Below are 22,573 nucleotides of genomic sequence, written 5' to 3'. Positions count from 1 at the left end.
TGATGTTAATGTGGCCTCTCTTTTTTTTTTTTTATGTGGTGGGGTGAGCTATCGAATGCCGATGGCGACATTTAAAATCATCCCTACGACCATTTAATCTCACGACATTCTAGTTTCACCCTCCACGCAATTCATATTAATTTATATATACATACGTATATATTTGTCTGAAAAATATATCAATTACTAGGCAGAGAATTCCCCCGGCCATGGTAACGACCCATGTAGCTTTCGGTGGTTTGGTAATGACAAGGAACAGGATAATTTAATCAATAAACAACTCTAAGATTCGGCTCTGAAGCCAGTGACCTAATACATTTTATATATAAGCACTCTCAATCATAGTCCCCTCGTCTCTCAAGTCAAAAAGATGAGGAAAGATGTAACTGTTCGAAAAAGAAAATAAAAAAACGTGGTAATTTTCCTTGTATTCATTTTAGCGCATAAATATGTGAATTCATTTATAATTAATTTTTGGAATTAGGAATGTTGTTATTCATTCCCATAGTTTAGGGGCAATACTACAAACAAAGTTAACAGAATTAGTTATTTCTGGCCATAAATTGTTATCGGAAACACAATAATTTTCATTCTCGCCCTAACTTACGAGCATGAGGGTTGATAACTTGGTACAATTATAGGGCCGTGATAGGGGGATAATTATTCTTGAATTAAGAAGACCCTCTTGACTTACCAACCCCTGAAATGAAAAGAGTGGCTAAGGATGTGATGGTGGCAACAAATCATATCCACCATCCTAACTTTTTTATTCGGACCAGACCAGCATCGCTCGAAGTCAATTACATTATCCCTTCCTTTTTGACATTTCCGGCTTTGCAAGACTGGCTAGCCACAGAGATGGTAAGACTTTTGAGGCTTAAGCTATAACTTCTCTCACTCCTACGCAGCGAAAGGAATAAAAAAGAATTAGTTTGAGACAAATGATAGAGCTCGAGAATTTTCTTTTTTGTTTGCTTGGGAAGTCGTGCGTTTATAGTTTTTCGTGTATGTCCCGATAAATGAAAGTGGAATTACGAGGATCACTAAAGTTTGGCAAAAAAAATCGCTTCGGATCTCGTCCGATCGAAGGACAGAACAAATACACGCCTCGTGTCTGCTGATGGGCCGCTTCAATTCGTCATGGGCCATATCGTCCACGAGATCGGTGTTCATGGGCCGGCCTGGAATGGGGCCCTTGTAAAACCCAATGATGCTCAATGCCCGATTCATTTTGCCCCAATTGTTAGGACCCGGAATTCCTTCCATCGAATTTTCTTTCATTTATTGACAATAATTTATGTATAAATATTTTCAGAATTTTTTTTTCATTTATTCATTTTTGTAAGTGATATTAACAAGTTTTTAGGAAAAAAATTAAAAAATTATCAATTTTTTTACAAAACAAACGGAGCCTACCTCAGCTTTATCCTATGCATGTGGCGACTAGTTTACTATGCCCTCATTTATGTTGGGGAGAACTCGGGGACAATAATTCACCATGAGCCAAATGCAATTCAGAATCAATTTCTCCCCCGAAACTAAATCAACTGAAATTCTCTTAAACCCTAGCAACAACTAGCAATATATATAACCTCACAATATGCAAATATAATGCTGAAATGATAAGTAGACAAAACAAATAACAACACTAAGGATTTAACGTGAAAAACTAGATACGGGAAAAATCACGAATTGCTCAAAACATTCACTAATCACCAAGAATAGCAGAATACACAAAGTATTCTTTTCTAATTACACACAAGAAGCACAACATCAACATTACAATCTCATTTCATCACCACACATGTAAATAAATAAATTCGAAGCAAAAAAACCCTAATTACAATGGGAGAATTCGGAAGTAGTTCTCAACAAATGAAAACCATTAACTCGTAACCCTCAGTCTCATAAACAAAATACTCAAATTTGACCTAACATCATCAGTGTTCGGCTTTCAAATTGAGACTACTAAGTTGCAGCCCTCTCTTATCTTCTTATGTTCCCTCCTGTTGCAATAGCTTTTAGTTTTTCTCTCTCCTCCTCACTTTTGGGTGCACCTAGGAGTATGCAAAATATTCAGGAATCGCTCGGACCACCCGGAACTTGATCAGAACCGCCCGAAACCGGCGGTTCTTGAGGGAACCGATCCGGTTCCCAGTTCCAATTTATGAGAACCGGTGGGTACCGGTCCAATTCCCAGTTCTATGGACGGATCCACCTGCCCACCCACTCGGACCGGACCGGAACCTTTTTAATATTAAAAAAAAGAATTACTAAAAAAAACCCTAGGTCTTATCTCACTCCCTTCTAGGGGTGTGCAAAATACCAAGGAACCGCCCATACCGTATATGTAAATTCGTTGCGTTTACTTCTCCCGCCGTCCACATCTCTATGTAGTTAAATTTGGTTTTTCTTTATTTGACTTGCTTTGATGTTACGTGGTCGTTCTATATTGAAAACTAAAATTATTTCGCGTCGAGATCGGTTCCACATCCACCCCGAGACCGGACGGGCCGGCGGTCCGATTCCCGAGTGGATCCATGCAACAAACGAGTGGATCCCGGTTCTAATTTTTTGGAACCGGCCTTAGCGAGCAATTCCCGGTTCTAGGTCGGGAATTGCCCACTCGAACCATGCACACCCCTAGGTGCACCCCACACACGGACGAAGTCACAACTTTCTTTTCAACTTCTCTGTCTCTTGTCTTTTCTCTTTTTAATGCTAACTAGGCTCCAAATGAAGGTGGACCCGGCCAACAATTTAGCATACCATCTTTGACCTATTAGGCTATTTCCATTTGTTCGCGCATTTATACATCTAGCAAAGTGCAACCCCACAACCATAATAATAATAATAATAATAATAAAATCAATTAATTATGTCTCAATGTCGTCTTTACGAAGACAAGAACAATGCAACCAACGGCAACAAGGCAAGTTGGCAAAATATGAGTGGTGTTGTGGCCTTAACATCTGAGTTGATGCCATTCAATAAAAAGGGTTTTTGTCCTTTGAGTATTCAGCCGTAGATGCAACAATGGCGCTACACATAAGCTTGCAATTTGAGATTTTCATAGTCTTTTTTTTTTAGCAATTTCTCATCTAGAGTTAAAAATACAATGTCGGTAGGCTCCTGTTTTCTATATTGTCGCAGCGTAACTACCGATTTTCCTTGTGACGTTTGACTGCTTTTCTTGGAATATTTTCACGTTCCTTTCCTTACAAGAGTCTCCCATTTATTAAAGTAAAAAATACTTAGTGGAGTCTTCTATGCTGTATTATTGTAGCGTCGGTACTGATTTTCTTCGTGACGTTTGACTGCTTTTATTGTAATTGAAAGAGCGGAAAAAAAAAAAGAAAAAAAAAGAAAGGTCGCCCGGACGAGTCTATCGTCGTCCCTATGACGACTTCCGAGAAGAATTAAGAAATTTCATGTATTCGTATGGGAAAATGACAACATAATAATTTGCATCGGAAAAAGAGAAGGGATAAATCTCGACCGATGGATCGGTTCATGTGCTCCGAATTACATCCCTCGGATCACCAGAACCCAAGGCTCGATCTAGCTCGCTCATCCCCACGTCCGCGCACGAGAACACCACCCTCTCCGCCGGCCCCCGGCGGCCGGTCGCCGCCGGGCTCTCCGCCCTCCCCACCGGCAATCCCCGTCCCCTCCCACCTCGCACCACACCGCCGTGCCCGGGTCCGAATCCCTGCTCAAGTACACGAAATCGCCGGCGCAGCACACGCTCATCGACGACGCGCAGAACCTCTCGCCCTTCATCTTCCCCACCATCTCCGGCGGCATCTCCCCGATCTCCCTCGCCCTCCACGTCCCTCGCTCCACTTCCCACGCCCTCACGCCCTTCACATTCTCCTCGCTCCCCAGCAGGCCCACCAGGATCAGCCGGCCGCCCGCGCACCCGACGACGCAGCAGAACACGTCCCCGCGCGGGCGCAGGTGGTGCGGCCCCTCCCACGCGTCGGCCTCGGGGTCGTACGAGTGCGTCACGCCCGACAGCTTGTCCGTCACGTACATTCTCTCCTCGTCGGCGGCGACCGACAGCCCCGCGGACGCGGATCTGTCCTTGAGGAGGGCGGGCATCGCGGAGCGGCAGGCGGCCCAGGCGTCGGCCCGGAGGTCGTAGGTCTCGGCGGCGAGGGGTCGTCGTCGAAGTCGAGGGCGCCGCCGGCGACGACGAGGCGGTGGGCGACGAGGGCGACGATGGGGTCGGCGCGCCAGACGAGCGGGGGGGCGGCGTGGCGCCAGGAGAGGTGGAGGGGGTCGGAGGAGAAGGAGAGCCTGGAGGGGGAGAGGATGAAGAGGAGGTTGGAGGAGGAGGAGGAGGAGGGAGGAGGAGCGGAGGGTGGAGGGGTGCTTGGCGGGCTGGGGGAGGCGGAGGTCCAGCCACGCGGAGGAGCGGGGGTCGAAGGCGCGGGTGGAGATGGGGTAGGGGGCGCGTGCTCTGGGAGTGGACCAGCAGCCAGGGCTTGGCGGGGCTCAGGTGGCGGAGGGAGGAGGAGACGGCGCGCTTCCAGGAGCGGGACACGCGGGAGGCGGCGACGAGGTCGGCCAGGGGCACGTGAGCCAGGGTGAGCTCGAGGATGTCGCCGAAGAGAGGAGGAGGAAGTGGTGGTGCTTCGTCTTGCTCGGATCGGTCGGTGTCCATTTTCGTGGCGAATTCGCGTGGCTTCTTCTTGGCCGCCGGGTGGTGGGAATGTGAAGGCAAGAGATGGAATGGCGTTGGCTTTATATATCGGGCCTGAACGCCTAATATCTTTTCGGACTTTTTCGGACTGGAGTGGCTGGCTGCTGCGGTTGGGGATGTCAGAGTGACAGAGTCTCGAGTGGCGGGCGGGCGGGCAATGACCATCTTCTTTATCAGCGAACCATCCCTCCTCCCTCCCCTCCCCTCCCCTCCCCAAGGAGTAATTTGTTCCGTGACGGTTGACACCTTAGACAGCGTGGGACCCGGCAAACGCATGGATTGGGTAACTCGGTCGTTGATCTTGCAAGGATCACGGACCTCGAGTAAGATAATTGGCTCTATGATTATATAATGCTGATGAAATATATTACCCGATTATGATATCGGCGTTGATTTGGACATTATAAGATTTGATCTCGTAACGAACACCTACCTTTGAGTAAGATATTTGGCTTTATAATTGTACGATGCTGATGAAATTTATGTTACCAAAGTTATGATATTGGCATTGATTTGGACATTTAGGAGATTTGACATTTACGAGCTCATTTATGACGATGCTACATTTGTGGAACTTTAATTCCAAGTTTCATGTAAGAATCTGGAAGAGATTATGATTTTTATGCAGGCCGGGTCAAGTTATCAGAATGAATATTTAAAGTAATCTTAGAAGATAGCGATCAATAAGGGGTGGATGTTGATTTTTGAATCATTGAATGGGACATCTCTCATCTGGGACTTGAAATGTCGCGGACACATATCCATCATAACTCTTGATATCACGTGTAAATGCATTTCAAGCCATTTATGTTTTGAGCAGGATAAATGGAGTTTATCATCAGAGAAAAGTCACATATTGCAAACCGATATGTTAAGTGACATCGGAGATTGTAGGTAGGCATTTAAGAAGTGGGTCGATAGATAATATGCAATCGCAGAAAGTCGTGAAATCGATTGTTTATTATTTTCATGTAACATTTTTTACCGGACAAAAGTGCGAGCATCTCCCGATCCTCGGTGAAGTCAGATAAGGCATGTGCGGTTCCGCGCAGAAACAGGAAAACGAGGCACCGGAATGGAACGTAACGGCATGACCGAGGCTGCAGAAACGGTCACGACTGCGAGACAAGCCGCCCGAAGTTGACCGCATCCGAGGCTTGTTCCGAGGTCATCTCGACTCTAAACCCTCGCCTCGTTACCACGTGATCCCTCCCTCTGATTAGCTTTAGCCCGCCTAACTTTAAGCCGAAGGCAGTAAGCAAACACTCCACCATTAATCAGAAAAAAGCAGCCAGCCGCGATGGCCGACGATCTAATCAAAAGTGCATTCGGCTATCGCCAAATTTGCCGATGCTCCTTCACCTTGCTTCCAAGCCAATGCGGTCTCATCAATCCTTTCAGAGGTTGACTTGTCCTTGTCATATTCTTGACTCTCTGCAACGAGTTAGGGCATCGTTCAACACGTGAACCAATTGTCTTTCGAGGGTGCCGTCATCTCACGGTTGCCATATTTTCTATGCCATCGACAGTTTGACACGGCTGAATCGGGTTGCGCAACAGTAAATCATGTTAGGTACCGTTTTGATGCTTCCGGGGTGAATAAAGATAGGAACAACGACAGAGGACCAAAAAGTCTTCTTCAATCGATCAGTCTCGCGAGAGAAAAATAAAGTACTCTCCCGTTAACAAGAATTTCGTGGCTGCTGCCCGACATAAGTTTTCAATGAGTTTTTCAAAGATAAAACGCTAGCAAAGCGTGGACAATATGCTAGCGAATGGAATTTTAGGCGACCTAACGATTAGGCCGAGTTGAATTTTGAATGGAATAATATTACGCGGGACATTAGTCGTTTCATGCGGTCCTTTTCTCTCTGCTAGCTTGTGTGGGTGGTGGCTGGTGCAGGATCTCCAATCTTGAATGCAATTGGATGCATTCACTTCGGCTGATTTTGCTAGCGGCCCAAAGGCATTTGCTGCTCACCAAACCTCACCACCTAACTCCCTTGCATCTACCTGGCTAGAATACTGGAAACCTCAGCTTCTGCCTGGATGACTCTCGAGTTAAAAACGGGCCGTCCGTGGATTCGAAATTTAGAAAGCTCTTTTCCTAATTTAAGATCGTGCCAACTCCATCTCCGCTGGATCTGTTCCCGGGAGTACTTTGAAACATGAAATTCGAATCATTTGATTAAAACATGCGTGAGTCGACGAGATATGGAAGCGGGAGATGCACCTAGCATTCCCAAGTACCGTTTGTTTTGCTTAATTAGGGAACTAGTCATGATGGGTTTATGACGGTTGATCTCCTCTCAAACTCGAACCCAGTTAATCTTAAATCCGCCCTGAACTGATTCCAGACTCGAGGAAGTTTAAAAAGAGTCTTATGCCGTCTTGATTAAATACACGAGAGCCCCGTATTTTGTCTGAAATTAAATTCGTTCTTTTATATTTTTCCGATGAATGGATGCTTTGGCATAGAGTTAAATAGTATAGTTTCCTCCTGAGTCCTATTTCAGAATACCGGTTGACTAAATTTCGAGCCCATCACAAACCCTACAGGATTTTCGATGAACTATGCATGACCATCATTATGCAGATGGAAAGTCGAGCACCATACTCTCTAATGCATCTAAACTGCAACAGTCGCCCCACGAGATGTATCCAGCCCACCTCCCCATTTCGTGGCATGCAGTTGGACTTCCTGAGCCGAGGACGCCGATCCACGCTCCAGTAGAAAGCTCGAAGCGGCATACTACACTTAGAGGTGAGCATGTCGGACCGTTTAAACTAGGAATTGCCTACACCAACTGGACTAGCCGATTTGGTCTCGTTCCTGATTCTATTTTTCTGGAAACCGGTGATTGTCTGTCTGATTCCTGATTCCGAGGAGGAATTGGACCAGATCAAACCAACTATTTTTTTTTTTTTCAGAAAATATATTTTTTGATTTTTTTTTAAAAATAACAATAAATCCTAAAAATAGTAACAACTCTTATTTTTTTAATTTTTTTTTCCTAAGTGATCGGTTCCATAAGAGCGGATCAGACTGGATTGAACAAGTCGGTCCTATCCGGTTCCTGGCTCTAGAACAACTTGATTTGTTCCCCTGTCCCAAAAATTGGGAATCGGATCGGATCGGGAACCGATCACCCCTATCTACAGTCTCGTGAAGCATACAAGCAGTTTTCTTTTTGGTTTCTTGAGAGCAAGGTTTTGGTCCTCTAGGTCCGATTCCCGATTCCTAGGTGGAATCGGACTAAATTGGGAACCGATCACCCCTACCTACAGTCTCAGGAAGCATACAAGCTGTTTTCTTTTTGGTTTCCCGAGAACAAGGTTTTGGTCTCGAGATATCGACAGCTAAGGTATTAAGGTTCTGTGGCATCGAGCACCTACTCGGCATTGATGAGCAAAAAGGATACAGAACGCTCTGGCAAAAAAGATGAGTTTTGCATTATCGAATGAGTAGACAATGCAGTTGTCCGTAGGCTAACGCTCTTGGTTGTCTAACTGCAATAATAACCAGTAAGAATCATAGAATAAGCAATGATCGTCACTGATGGATTTGTTCCGACTTAGGATTCTCCTGTGACTATTGAATCGCCCCACTCGTAATTTAAAGTCTAATGCCTCTCCGAAGTTCGTACCAAGGGCTGTTAATGATATTCTTTGCGATTCGTACAATGGCTAGATTGATTTGGCAATCATTTCATCGCAGATAGACTCGGAATTCTTGTACACGTGATGTCTCTAGCAATGTGGATTGTCCCCCGGCATAAATGAGCTTTGAGACGGAAACTGCTTTTATTCTCAGGGACCGCGGTTGTGGCCCAAGATTATGGTGATGAAATTACATTCATAACATCGAAACGTTTCCAGTACAAATGACTATTGGGATTCAACTGAACAATTGGAAATGTCCATGAAAATGCAGAAGAGAAACAAAGATTATCGAAGTCGAGAACTCAAGCAGCCGCGGTGATGCATTCAATGGCTTGTTTGCATATCCCGGTCATAGTAGCCTCCGGCCCATAAACCTACGAAAGCAATCAGCAGCAAAAGTTCAGCACTTTGACAAGTTTCTAACAGATAGCAATACATAGCTGTCTCATGCGGTGCACCTGATGTTTCGTATGCACTAAGTAATAGAAACTTTCAATGAGGCACTTACATCAATGGGAATGCCGATTTCCTCTCCGAGGGCTCGCATTTTTGCGAGACCCTTCTGGTAATTGGGGCCTCCTCTTCTCACATAAATGTGGATTCTCGCAGCTTTAAGCTTTGCTTCCTGAAAATACGAACAGCAAGCAGTTTAGCATCTACTTGTGCTGAAAGAGACTGCAAAGTATGTAATGCATGATGTGCAACAAAGCCTACCTTCTCCTTCAGTGCACGGATGATGCCATTAAATGTGGCAGCAACATCAGTAAAATTAGCTATACCTCCTCCAATAACCAGGGCCCTCTTCTGGCCATCAGGCTCAGCAGTTGCACACTGCAAGAGTTTGATGATCAAACTTGTCAAAATCTAGCATAGATAAATATCAATAATAATGTCTGAGAAACTGCATCTTATATGCTATTGGATTAGAATTCTGAGCACGCTTGTCAGTTTAGTTATTATTATGCTAACTGCAGCAATTGAAAGCTCAAGTTTTAAACTGAGGGTATATTTGTATGCATTTGCAGAAAAGATGTCTCTTTACAGAGGAATAAAGTTTTTACATCGATCACGACTCTGGCATACTGCAAGACTTCCTCTTCATTGGGGGCTCCACTATATTCAGCATAATTCCCAAGTTCGGAGGCAAAGCCAAGATCACCAACCTGACATGGAAAAAGTAACAAGTGAGCAGGCAGCAGGTTCAATAAAATAAAAGAAAAATCAAGAACATACTTTCTAGATAAAATTACAAAGGAAAAAGAAAAACTCACAGTATCTGCATAAATGACACTGGCACCGCCTCCAGCAACCATTGTCCAAATTCTTCCCTTTGGGTTCAAAACCGTGAATTTCAGAGATGCACTAGTCTGCAGGTGTACAACAGTACAGAAGAATTTAGTGTACCCTTCACGTACAAAAGCTACTTAGCTTGCAATCTGAATGTCCATTTAAAATTTGACACTAGTATAAGAGGAAGATGCGGACTCATGATTTCCACAAGCACAGGTTTCAGGGTACTTGACAAAGAAATATTGAATTGCAAAATGCAAATGAAAATAGGATGAGGGATGGTAATGCCCTTTGAGGAAGATTTTGTGAGCACTCCAAAATTAAAGCAACAGTAAGAGGCACAAGGAAAATTATACGATCAATATCAAATTGTGCAGTAAGCATCATAAGGAATGGTTGCATGATTAGTTTTGCATTTATGCCCTTACTACCTTTTCATCTAGGCCATGAATGAAGGTCTCTGTGGGGCTCATCACTCTTCCAAATGGCAGAGGAAATTCAATCTTGCCCCATCTGCAAATACAGGATTAAGTTAGAAGTTACAAACCCTCATTAAGTGGCCATTTCTTTTTCCTTTGATCCGCATAGACGGGGAAACGAGTAGTGAAGGAGAAAACAAAGAGGGGGATGTTTACTTCTTGAAGTTCTTGAAAGCAGCAGTGTCATCCAGCTCGCCTCTCATATCCAGGGGATAAGGTTTCCCATTAACCAATGTGAAAGGATTCATTTCGAGGAATGTAAAGTCCAAATCTGCAGAGGAAAATTCAACTTAGGTCATGCATCTTTACAAGCGCATCCTTCACTTGCTAATAATTCCCATTCTAATTTCTTACTGTACCTTGGAAGAGGGTAAAAACCACTGTGATGAACTCCTCTATTTCTGCCTTGATCTAGATAAAGAAACAAGGAAAAATATTAGCAATAAATCCATGTTACAAAAGGCAACGCCTGTGGAACTTCAACACCATGTTGATCAGATAACTTATCCAGTCACATGAATATTTTCAGACAAACTTATTACCCAATGAAGCAACTGATAACGAAACAAAGAAAAACATTAGTGATAAATCCATGTTACAAAAGGCAACGCCTGTGGAACTTCAACACCATATTGATCAGATAACTTGTCTAGTCACATGAATATTTTCAGAGAAACTTATTACCCACTGAAGCAACTGAGTTAATGTGTCTAGGGTCATCCAGTCAGGCATAATATCTTTCCCTTCAGATACAGATAATGAAAGCAACTTATTGTTTATATTACTAATGAATGCAGAAAGTACCTCCAAAGGAAGAGTTGCAACAAGTGGAGCGCACACTTCTGATGTAAAAGGTGAACCAGTTGGCACAAATATAGTTTTGACCTGGAGATAAGACAGTATTCATGAATAAAAGAAAATGATCGCATTACAACTAATGTATGAGCAATGTAAGGTTAATGAAGGCTTTCAACTAGTTTTTTGATGAGAAAGGATTTACATGATCAGATTACAACCACATTTCACAGTACCTTATCCCAATTCTCCTCAATTTCAATGCCTCCGCACTCGGAGAAACTTATGCTGCTGCCAAGACGCTCAGAGAGAATGTTTAGGTAGAACTCCTCTTTGTGTGGTATGAAAGGCTCGACGATGAAAGTTGTAATGGGTCCTTTACACCCACCCATCTCTACCTGTTAATGAATACAGAAACCGTCAGCTTAAAATAAGATTTTATATGGAAGCATTGCTCTCATTGAAAAGAACGGTTTGAAAAAGGGGAGAACATACCTCTTTGCCAAGGCGTTCTTTCACAAAGACAGCGACCTGAGCTAAGTCAAGATTTAAGGCGACCAGGCCGCTCTTCCCACGCTTACCAAACAACATGTCTGGCTTCACAACCAATTTCTCTGAAGAGAGCCAGGGCTCCCTCTCCACTAGTTCATTGAAATCAGTAGATTCTGTCACCTGGCACAAAGGCAATTTCATCAGTACTGAGATACTCATTATAGCATTTTCTTTAACTAATTTGCATTGCTTATAGAAGAAGTATATGTTAGAATCCTATACACCAATGTAGTTGTGGAACAGTAAAAGAGAGATAACGGAGATTTTTTCCAAGTCATACTTTTTTCTGTAATGTGAGAGGTAAAAGAGTTGCATACATTTTCACCAAAAAAGAAAAAAATAAAAGAGAGTTGCATACACTAGTGTTTTCATAATTTAATTAATACTTTAGGGTCTACGCTATGTTTTAGGTGGTGGTTGATCATCCTCTGGAACCAACTACTGAACGCCGGATTGTAAGCTATTGCCTAACTAACCCACATGACGAAAACTAGAAGGGCTTCAGATGGAAAATGATCCTAGCTGATCACTCTAGTGATAGAGGATCGAATATTCTTGGCAATCTTCTCCATTTAATGAAGAGAGAGTCCACTGTGAGATTATTTGCTTAACTTAACTAGCTGCCCTTACCCCATCAACTTAATTTACCTTTATTCTTACTTTAGGCTTAGACCTTTGTTATTTCAAAGTGAAACATGTTCACCTATTTTAATGTTTGTTTATGACTTTTCCAAACTTCTATGGGAAAATTTGGAAATGTCATTCATTCCTGTAGTTGAATAACAAACGCATCTAGTTGTCAAATGATTCATTCAACTTTCGTTTTTATATCTCCCTCCTTTTGGCGTGCTATATTTATACACATAAAAAAGTAAATTAAAAGGTTCAAGAGAAACAATCTTTTCCTTACAGATTTCAAAATATTTGTCATGATTAAATTTGCTAAGTATCAATGCAATCAATTGTTTCGAGGCCGACTTAAAATATTAATAAACCGACTCCCATTTAAAACCAAATCCCTTTGATTGATAGCTGCATTCTATAATAGTGGGAGATGTAGTATGTACATCATCCACCAGAAAACCGTGGATCTGTTCTGCTTTTACAAGGTGCGAGTAACCAGCTCCCAGCTCTGGGCCAAATCTAGCGATAGCCATATCTTCTCACATTAATCACTTGGCAAAATAATTGATTATACCATGTTTAAGCCTAAGAATTCCACTGAATCTGAAAAAGCTTAAATTACTGATGTTTGCAGATTTTTGAGATCTCCAATTATTTTCAGCACAATTCGGGGAAAAGGGAGTTTAGTTGGATGCAAGAACATACGAAAAGTTGGACTTTTCTGCGAATCTAGATCGTCCGAGTTCAAATCCTCATAAGCCATAATTACAAATATAGGAGTGGTAGGCAGCAATCCAATCTAATCTCACTAACAAGAGAATGCATAATGCACATTTGGTCAGAGAGCCGGAGCTATTCATCAGCGCAAAGCGTAAAAAAAACATACTGCTACGGCTAAAGAGATGGAATCAAATGCCGAACAGGCGCTTACCTGGGCAGATTTGATGGGCAGATCATTGCCGGAGAGCCTCTTGAAATGCTCCTTCAACAGTCTCTTGGAGTCGTACTCTCTGATCTTCTTGCGGGCCATCTCCTTTTCCCTTCGCCTTGCTGATCACACCAAAAACAACAATCAAAACCTCGACTTTCCGCCCAAGATCGGCGTCTCAACGGCAGAAACACAAAACCCAGAAACTCGTTTCCCGCAAATCCAGATCCCAAGAGGACGAATTCAAAAATGGACCAAGGAAAGCGGGGCAAGTTTCTTTTTTTACCTGTTGGGTAGAGACAGAGGAAGAGAAAGAGGAGGCTGAACGAGCAGGTCGAGAGGTTAGATGGGTAGATTCAGCGATTGAAGCTGAATTCTCGTGCTAGCTTGCTTCTATATTTATAGTGGTAGGTGGGTTTTTGCTCTCCCTCTCTCTCCGGTTCGTGTTAGTTAAAATTGAGAATAATATGGGGTTGGTTGGCTGGCTGGCTTCTGTTCAGACTTCGGACAGCCCGAGTGTGACGAACAGTAGCATCTCACGAAAAAAGGCATCTTTGAACATATTTTTTTCTTTTTTTTTCAAAATCTTTGAACATATTTAACAATTGGAAAAAAACCCTTTTGATTTTCCAAGCTTTTGGTTTACGCATGATGCTGGACACACGAGGCACCTACCTTCTTGGACCAGCGCTTCAATGTCGACTTCAACTGTCCTCTGTTCTGTACCCTTTCTTACTGCGGTAGTGATCGGGTGCGACCCAATCCACCGAACAGGGCACGTGGTATCACTCTGTTTTTTGGTCCGTTCCTGATATTTTGTGCAGCATCTTTCACCCTCCTTGTTGCAGCGCACCAGCTTTTTAATCGGCACGATTTGCAAACACGGACCGAAAATGTCGGTCGAAACTCATCGATGCAACATATGAATATTGTTACTGCTAATGCCGTGATTATATCGAATTTTTGATTTCGTCACTGTAGTTTCTTAGTCTGTTATGATGTCGAGCGATCATGGTGGTGGTTGCTAAAGTTGAGAATGCTTGGCTTGGGGTCTGAAAGAATGCTTGGCTTGGGGTCTGAAAATGGGAATTTTTAACTTTTCTCGGTCGAACTGAAAATGGGAATTCAAGAGGCGTACTTTGGTGGAGAAGTGGCTGGACTTTAATGAGTAATTTAATGGAGGGTGGTGGGGTTGGGCCCGTCCATCGCATTTTGGAGCCTAATTAGCAGCTGCCTTCTCTTGGCCACCGCCCTCTAATTTGTACTTTCCTCTTCCCATCAAATCAACGGAGAGATCCATCACACTCCTTTTTTTTTATCATCGTCTTTATTCACGGTAGACGCCGTGATCTTGGTAAAACAAGAGAGGTCGATTCCCATGTGCTTGTCCCTATTGTTCATTAATTTGGCGCAAATGGGATGAGGGAACAAATCTCATAGATCTTTAATTGCACATGAATATCTAGATTTGTTGAATGCGGCTTGAAAATTGGGCCTATTTGATTTGGAATCGATTTGTGTTGGAGTTCAAGGGCATCCAAAGATGGTGAAAAGATTCGCAATGCGTGCGAACAAGATTTGTACGTCCCTAGTTTTGTGCTTGATGTCAAGATTGGTATCTAATAGGTGTGCTTTTGACAAAGCCCTTTGAGGCCTTAAAACCCTTCGTCAAATGTAAATAATTTTTGCCAATAGGCATATAACCTCACTAGTAAAGAGATAGAGTGGGCTAGAAAGTATGAAGTTTGAGATTTGATCACCGTGAGCACCGCATATACATGTATATAAAAAAGAGGAGTGTGACAAAAAAAGAAAATATCCAAATGACTTTTGGTAAATATTTTAGAGAGATGCTATTGCCCCCTAGCCCAAGAGTGGTTTGGAGGTGCTTTGAGTATTTTTGTAATGCAATTCTTTTTTATATTTTATTTCTTTTAACTTTGCATTTTTCTAAAAACTTTCCCCAAAACCAAACCTAATGCACCCTAATGATCTAGATTGCAGGGTCTGAACTTCAAAAAATTATTGAGACATTAGGCCCAAAACTAGGTGGATGTTCGACTCAAGATGTGGACAGTAGCAAAAGTGAATTTCAGGTGCCGAGAGCAGCCAGACTATTCAAGACGATTGGCGGCAAACGTTCTTACACGGACAAGAATGTTTTTTGAAGATGCTGTCGACTTAATTTTGTATAGAACGAAAAGACTAACTCAAGAAAGAGTTCGAGGAGCCGTTAAGGAGTGTCAGAGTGTGAGGTAAAAACTTTATATCTCTTTGATTTTGGTTCATAAAACTTTTTGGGTGCCATTGAGGATATGTAAGTGATTCTAATCTTCTCTCTCTAATTTTATTGAAACAACTCATCAATATCTGCTCGCGGAGTAGACATGCCCCACCAAATCACGAAACCGTCGTATTAGGTTTCCTCTTTGCATTTATTTTTCCCTTGAATTATTTGATTTTTTTCCGTGCTTCCGCATTTTTGCCTCACGAGATTAAATACGAAATGTAATGCAACGGTCCACCGGTGTAGGTTGGGCATGTGACTAACAAGGTGGTCGGTCCACTCCACCTAATTGTTATTTCGTACATTTAATTGTCATCATCGTATGTAACGCAACATCATTGCCCCCTCGAGAAAATGACTGGTGAGGTGAGGGCCACCTTTGATTTGTTTGGCTGAGTAAAAGCGACCTTTGATCTTGAGTTGCATAACCGTTTTTCACACTTTTTCGTCGCGTAGTTAACCTAGGTATAACAATGACATGTGTCCTATCAATTAATTTACCTATCAAGATTAACAATGACTATGTGCATCATTGCTTTCGATATCTAATATAATTGAAACTCGTCAAATTTTCAAGCCCTTTTGAACTTGGCATGTGAGATTCTGTATGCGTTCATTTCATTTGATGTTGTCAACATAAGATTCTGTCCCAATAAAACTTCATAGTTCACTTCTTCCCTTGCTATTTGGTAGAGAATACAATGGATTGAATATAGTGTAGTGTTTTTTTGGATTGAATATAGTATAAACAAATTGAGAAAGTATGTGGAACGTGCTGGAAAACTCATGCTAAGCAAAAGAGGCATCATTGCTTTTTGAGCTCGATTTATCGGGTTTATTTCACTCTGCATACCAATTTACAAGGAAGAAATAGTTAATTTTCACTCGCGGAATTCACAATTGCGGAAACAATTTTGTCATTTGACTTCCAAATTCAGGTCTGGCCAGCGGCATTAAAGAAAGAGAGACTCACAGTGTTCCCTGCCCAGCTCCACGAGTCAAACCTGGTGACCTTTACTTTAGCACTAACCTCCGTCAAAGTCGCACGTTGCCATCCTCCTCGGTCAACACTGTACAGCTCCTCCTCTAATTTTCAATCGACTAATGACATTTTGGTCGACACATGACAAGTGACTTTGGCCACTCGTTCACTATGTTTTTTATTGGCTAGAATTTTTATCAAGTCCGCCACACATGTGACTTCAAAATTATTGAAAAAGAAAGCTTTTATTAGCCACCTGATATTTTATTCGGCAAGATTCTCAGTACGACGAGCTCACCATCGTCGCTCAATTCCATTAATTTAAGCACCAGCCTAATGTTCATGAATTTTTAGAAAAGCATCTCAAGAGGATAGAGATATTTAGATATCTTGCTCTTCGAAACAAGAATTGGGACTTGGGGATGCTCTGCCACAATTGACATTTTCGGACCAATTGGATAAACAAAGCCAGAGAAAATACATATATGTGTATATATATATATATATAATATATTTCACATGCACACGACGAGATATCGCAAGATCAGGAAACGTGACCCATGATTGCTACTTGCTTGATGCCGAGGTGTATAAGTTTGAATAATTATTTAGGTGGGATTGCATGAAGGAGATGAGCAGACAATTCTGATCGTTGACCTCCCCAAAACTCCACGCCGATCGATCGACAGACACACCCAAGTCAGCATCGGACACCTCTCGTTGCCTTTGCGTAGACGCAAGCATCGTTCACTCAACGACTAACTGATTTCTTTTCCCATATAATAATGATCCGTCGTGGCCGATACGATTACCCCAAGATTCAACCACCAACCAATATTTCGGTTTTTAAGGAATTCACTGTGTATTTGACTAGTTGATTATGTTCAGCAAATGCCCATCCGCGCTCAAAAACCGGACCCAGAAAGAGAGAAGACAAGGCTCTGGTGAGGTTAGCTTCGTCTGTTCATGGCAGTACCTGGATTCGACAGCAGTGGAAAGCGAAAGGGGAAGGTACGGGAACTTCAAAGAGCGATGAGGATACTTCTACGTTGGACAATGGCTCTGAGAGAGAGAGAGAGAGAGAGAGAGAGAGAGAGAGAGAGAGAGAGAGAGAGAGACCATCGTCTTTGCGGTTTGGAGTTGGGACTTCACCAGATTAACAAACGACATAGCTGCGCGACATTTCTTTTTTCATGTAGGATGATGCACTGCCGAGCACAATGTTGATACGTAGAGTTCATGTGGATATTTGGTACCATCCATTGCGAATATGTATACCCCACAAAGGATTCACTACAAATGAATGAACTCAGCAAGAGTTAATCTAATGCTAGACCATCAACAATTTGTACATTTCATTAATGGAAATGCAATACATAACTCCAGCCACTCTTCTTCTGCAAACAACGAATGAATGATTACTCTCCTCTTTCGTGAACCATGGGAACTGCAGCAGCCGCCAGAAATGGTGGCAAGAGCAAACTACTATGCTAAAATCCTCATCTAATTATTCCTCATTTCGGACTCTGGTGAGATTCTGGGAACCATCTCAACAACAAGACGTGTTTGAGCCTGATTATCAAAGCAAAGATGCCGTAACATGGAATATGCATTACTGCCACTCCAAGGTACCTGTGAAAATATTAAGGGGGGAGAAATTTAGAGCATTAGATACTTACTGATAAGAATTAATTTTCAGGTGCATTAGTGAAAGCTTGCATGATTGTCGGTAGCAACAGAATAAAACCAATAACCCCACCATCTCAATTATAATCATAAAGTGTAAACACGAAATTGTCCCAGTCACACTACTTCATGTGGCTGGAAAAATGCCAAAACTTTACGAGAAAGTCTTTCCTTGTATATACTAAAGTATCGTAACACGCACCAAAGAGGAGCATATGATGATGACAAGTCCAGAAACGGATATGGCCACCTGAAACAAGAAGTAAATTAATCATCTTCTACATGAAACAAAGCCAAGACAATCAATGGCATACATGAATAAGAAATATTACCGGATTGAAACACAAGCGTGGAAGATCCATTGGAAAACGACATATAGGCCCGTCCATAGAACGAAATATGCAAAACGAAACATAGGGAACCGCTGCAAGGAGAACACCCAGGTGAAACCAGTACACATCAAGAAACGTCGCAAATGTGGAAAATTACATGGCAAGAAAGCACAACACTTACCAAACAATTCAAAATGACGTCACCGAGGAGGAAGAAAGCATTGATCGAGTGCAAACAAACATCCAGCTGGAGTTCAAAGGATAGGCACGTCATTCTATCTATATGTTCAGAGAAGCAAAACAGCAACATAGCTACAGAGAGAATGCCTTAAGGCATCCGCAACATAACTGCAGAACAAGATCCATGATGGAAAGAAATCATCCTCGTGGACCGTTTTGATTAGGGACTTGGACTGTTCTCAATTGATTAGCTCCTGTTACCCCATTGACACAATAACATTCACCCAGTATGATCTGTCATGATCTCTGCCAGAGGTGGGGTTGGTGTTGGTTAGATTGAGTCCATAATTTTACCTCTCCTCCATTGAGAGGATCCATAGCATTGATGAATTATCCAAACATTAAGAAACATAATTGACCACATAAGACAGAGTCCTGGTTAGGTATTAAACCTGTAAGTTTTAGTCTGCCTATTACCACTGTCTAACCTAATGCACCTGAATCTTACAATTCCTTGATACAGTTTTGCATACATAATGTAATCGCATACTTACAGGATTCAGCCTGTAATCTTTTGAGGTCAGAAAGGGATAGAGAATGAGCCAAAATACAGCATCAGTAAGCATCACCGCACCTGCACTCGTCTGTTCATGGATTTAAAGAAAGGAATTAGAGACTTGCTTCTTATTACCGCAGAACCAGGCTTCCTTCATTCATTATTATCACCTCTACTGACAGTGTAAATGAGCGTATCACTTTACATGAGAAACAAGATAATTTCATCAAGAGAAATGAAAGAACAGGCTTGAGCTCAAGGATCAACATAGTCATTTCAGATGCTTACGCAATCTCTACATAAACCAGGGGATCTTGCATCCAAGTCAGTGACCTCAACTAATGGAAATTGCCCATAATGTATAGACAATGGAGAAGGCAATGTGACAAAATCATGTTCATACAATTGTCAAAATATTCAACATATCCACCACCATTAGTGCTCCTTCCTTGACATGCATGAATTTAGTATTTACTAATATAAATTTCCCAAAGTCAGATGTAAATAGGGGAAACAATGGCTGAGCAATGCAGTTACTCAACCAACAGTAGACATGCTAAAATTTCAATTCTAGATAAATTGTTATCGCAACATATGAAACTCACCTGATAAATGATCTGGAAGATAAATACCCATAAACCAGCACTATTGCGAATGAGATATTTCTGATTTGAATTTGAAGCTTTGGGGATATGCTCTTCAAGAGAAACAGCCATATAGTTTCCTCGTTCTGTGTCTAAATTGCCATTATCAGCTGTATCACCAGCAGCTTTATGGTTTATAAAGCATCCGTATATGGACATGGATAATCCAATCTACAAAATAGTAGTCCAGAGTGTAAGCAACTAAAATTATGGCTAGAATGACAAGCATGGAATCAAACACGCCAGGTCTTTGAGAAACCAAACAAGAAAAGACATATCGCATATGCACTAACACTGAATGGATTTTAAGAAATCGAATAAAAGTAACTGCATCAATGCCTTGAATACTTTAAGAAAAATCAGTATCTTCAAGAAAAGGTTGGTAAGCTTCCAGGTAAGATGCGTTGAGAGAAGATCATTTAAAGAAAGTGATCTACACACCTAGGACAACATAGATGCTCCACTGAGAACATGCAACACTATAACAGGATTGAAATGAGTGTAAAAGAAAGTGGTGAAGATTTCATAAGACGTGAATGGAAACCTTGAGGAAAGATCTCCATTACTAGGATCTTTTAAGAGCATGACACAAAACAGAGATAAATAAAATGATTCATGTAACCGAGCTCAATAAGTGAAATATATGGTTGATGAAGCATTCGAATTAATGTATACTGGGAAAAAAGGCATCGCGTGGAACTAGTGCAGAATACTTTCCAGTCAGCTCTCAAGAGACAAGAGTGCTTCAATGTCAATCGAATTCCATCCAGACCAGCATGAATAATATACAAAGGAAAAAGGTAATATACCCCAAAATAGGTTGTGACCAAGGCAAAAGTCCACCTGCCCAGCAAACGAAAGATCAAAAGGAAAAGTCATCAATACAGTAAGTAGGCTTGATAATCGATGTCACAGAAACAGTTAATAATGAGATAGTGTCTCACGCAAACAATCATTGACTAGCTTTCCTTTGCTCAAGAGTGACCATAAAAAAATTGCCAGTTGATGCAATCCTGAAGAGACTAAATTAAAACTGAATAATTCCAGCTCCATGATGGCCATTCCAGTTTGACACTGAATCCTTCCTAAATTTTTTGTTTCCTCAACATAACAACAGTGTCAACATCCATGTCGTGAGGTTTGGGTGATTACTCATTCACGAAGAACGTAGAATCAAGCACACTAAGATACATTCATAAAAGCCATTATAAATAAGTGGAATACTTTTTCTGGGACTATAAACCATCGACGAATTCCAAAGTCACGTCCCTTTTTGGCAGCAAGGTTCATAAACAGGGAAAACAAGAGGATGAGGAAGGCAACTTACTGGGTATAAAAGTAAAAGATACCCGCCCCATCAAGGACAATATTTGCAATGAGCAACGATCCTAGCACAACAAAAGAAAACAATCTGTAACCGAGCAGCCACTTTGGATGAATTGTCTTAAGACAGGTCCTCCAAGCCTCGTCCTTGTACAGATACCCCACCTTTGCCGGCTGATCCTCTTCTCTATCAGGTTTTGGTTTGTTGAATCCTTCATACTTCCATATGAGGAATGATGCCAAAAACATCGGAACAAAGATAATCAGGGCACAATGGAAGAAAGTGATGTTCAGCCAATAACTCAGGCTTGTCGAATCAGCAGCCATATCGAACGGCCAAGTATGATTTACTGATCCTGCCACACAAAAGCATGAATTGATGTCACACCAGCTATATGAATGTGGTGCTGCTTTTAGAACTCATACTCAAAGTAAAGACGTGCAGCTTCACCTTCTATTCGAAGAGATCCTACAGAAGGAAACGGAACAGTAAAATTCACAGAGTCAGAAAGAAATGGCAAAATCCATTCGGGCAATATCAGACTACTTGGATCGTGCATTTCCCTGATCGACTGAAGCACAGGAGAAATGCCGTGATATGACTCGAATGGCCTCTGACTTTGCAGTACTGTATATCAAAAACCAATTTAACACCCGATTAGAACATCAAGTTCCACCGAATCAGATACTATCCAGCATGTTCCTTAGTAATTGCTGCTTAAACGCTAATAAACCAAAAGGGTCGTATCCACTGAGGAATTCAACCGAGAAAATACAACAAGAAACGTCCCAAGATCTCAAACAACCTCTGAATACGAAAATTCAAACACGCAAAAAAAGACCCATTAGCTCTTGAACGTCGAAAACGTCCGTACATGCAGAGGCCACGGAGGGCCTGCTTAAAACCAAACGTAACACAACCTAATCATCACTGGGTATGGATCAAAACGAGGAAGGAGTGAGAAAAAAAAAAAAAAAAAAGCTCAGCTGCAGAGGACAAAAAGGGGAAGGTGATGAGCCTTACTGTCTTTGCAAAGAGAAGGAACAGGATCGACGAGGGCGTCAATGCGAACTGGGCACTCCCGGTGTTTCTCCTTTCCTTATGTGCTTTCCTCGAGCCGCAACAAAAGGGGAAAAGAGGAACGATCAAAAGGGAAGCGAGGAAGCACACCAACCCGTCCGGGGGGCCTTCAGGAAGCTTCAATGGAGAAGACCCAATTGAACTTTCCCTGTTGGACGACTGATCGCAATTCTCACACGTTTCAGAAGAAAAACAAAGAAGGAAATAAAAAAAAAACTCTGAATTTGAATGATAGTTAAGGAAAAAGGAATTCGCTTTGTGTCACGTAATGGCAAGTGGGGGTACCGAGCAGTCGTGGCAGCCGGTGGTATGAGGAAAAGGAAGCGTCGCCGTCGTAGGAAACTGCCGAGGGAGAGGCGGGCCCCAGAGGAGGGGTCCGCCAAGCAACTTTCGGCCAATCGGAATCTTCAGCACGCCGTCTCCTCCCGACCACCGTGTGCCCCGACAAGGGTAAAATCCCCAA

At 42.2% G+C, this 22,573-nt stretch overlaps 2 protein-coding genes across 3 annotated transcripts; both read right to left on the bottom strand.

Annotated features, from left to right (window-relative positions):
* Positions 1-8,493: 8,493 nt before the first annotated feature.
* LOC104433522 (ATP-citrate synthase alpha chain protein 1) lies at positions 8,494-13,487 on the bottom strand. Its single transcript, XM_010046298.3, has 13 exons — positions 13,326-13,487; positions 13,043-13,161; positions 11,431-11,607; positions 11,172-11,333; positions 10,945-11,025; positions 10,500-10,551; positions 10,297-10,411; positions 10,093-10,174; positions 9,643-9,738; positions 9,433-9,534; positions 9,086-9,202; positions 8,880-8,996; positions 8,494-8,745 (listed from the first exon to the last, which is right to left on the bottom strand). The coding sequence occupies exons 2-13, from the start codon at positions 13,139-13,141 to the stop codon at positions 8,674-8,676; spliced, it is 1,272 nt and encodes a 423-aa protein (XP_010044600.2). The 5' UTR covers positions 13,142-13,161; positions 13,326-13,487; the 3' UTR covers positions 8,494-8,673.
* Positions 13,488-17,544: 4,057 nt separating this feature from the next.
* On the bottom strand, positions 17,545-22,316 carry LOC104433523. Of its 2 annotated transcripts, XM_010046301.3 has the most exons (10): positions 22,054-22,316; positions 21,481-21,657; positions 21,034-21,385; positions 20,516-20,549; positions 19,668-19,877; positions 19,061-19,150; positions 18,508-18,573; positions 18,327-18,418; positions 18,197-18,244; positions 17,545-17,940 (listed from the first exon to the last, which is right to left on the bottom strand). In XM_010046301.3, the coding sequence occupies exons 2-10, from the start codon at positions 21,587-21,589 to the stop codon at positions 17,823-17,825; spliced, it is 1,119 nt and encodes a 372-aa protein (XP_010044603.1). In that variant the 5' UTR covers positions 21,590-21,657; positions 22,054-22,316; the 3' UTR covers positions 17,545-17,822. The 2 variants fall into 2 exon arrangements, with proteins under 2 accessions (XP_010044603.1, XP_010044606.1); XM_010046304.3 differs by lacking the exon at positions 21,481-21,657 and having other exon boundaries at positions 22,054-22,313.
* Between the last annotated feature and the right edge of the window lie 257 nt (positions 22,317-22,573).

This window comes from Eucalyptus grandis, chromosome 2 (genome assembly GCF_016545825.1).
Source record: "Eucalyptus grandis isolate ANBG69807.140 chromosome 2, ASM1654582v1, whole genome shotgun sequence".
Taxonomy (NCBI): domain Eukaryota; kingdom Viridiplantae; phylum Streptophyta; class Magnoliopsida; order Myrtales; family Myrtaceae; genus Eucalyptus; species Eucalyptus grandis.
This window is presented reverse-complemented; position numbering and strand designations above follow the sequence as displayed.

Coding starts and splice junctions, on each gene's coding strand:
- LOC104433523 (XM_010046301.3), bottom strand. CDS start 21,589: ATGCACGATCCAAGTAGTCTGATATTGCCCGAATGGATTTTGCCATTT. Junction 20,550..21,033: donor ATCTTTTACTTTTATACCCA/GTAAGTTGCCTT, acceptor TTTGCTGGGCAG/GTGGACTTTTGCCTTGGTCA. Junction 17,941..18,196: donor TCATCATATGCTCCTCTTTG/GTGCGTGTTACG, acceptor ATATTTTCACAG/GTACCTTGGAGTGGCAGTAA.
- LOC104433522 (XM_010046298.3), bottom strand. CDS start 13,141: ATGGCCCGCAAGAAGATCAGAGAGTACGACTCCAAGAGACTGTTGAAG. Junction 10,552..10,944: donor TTGCAACTCTTCCTTTGGAG/GTACTTTCTGCA, acceptor TTCTTTATCTAG/ATCAAGGCAGAAATAGAGGA. Junction 8,997..9,085: donor TCCGTGCACTGAAGGAGAAG/GTAGGCTTTGTT, acceptor TCGTATTTTCAG/GAAGCAAAGCTTAAAGCTGC.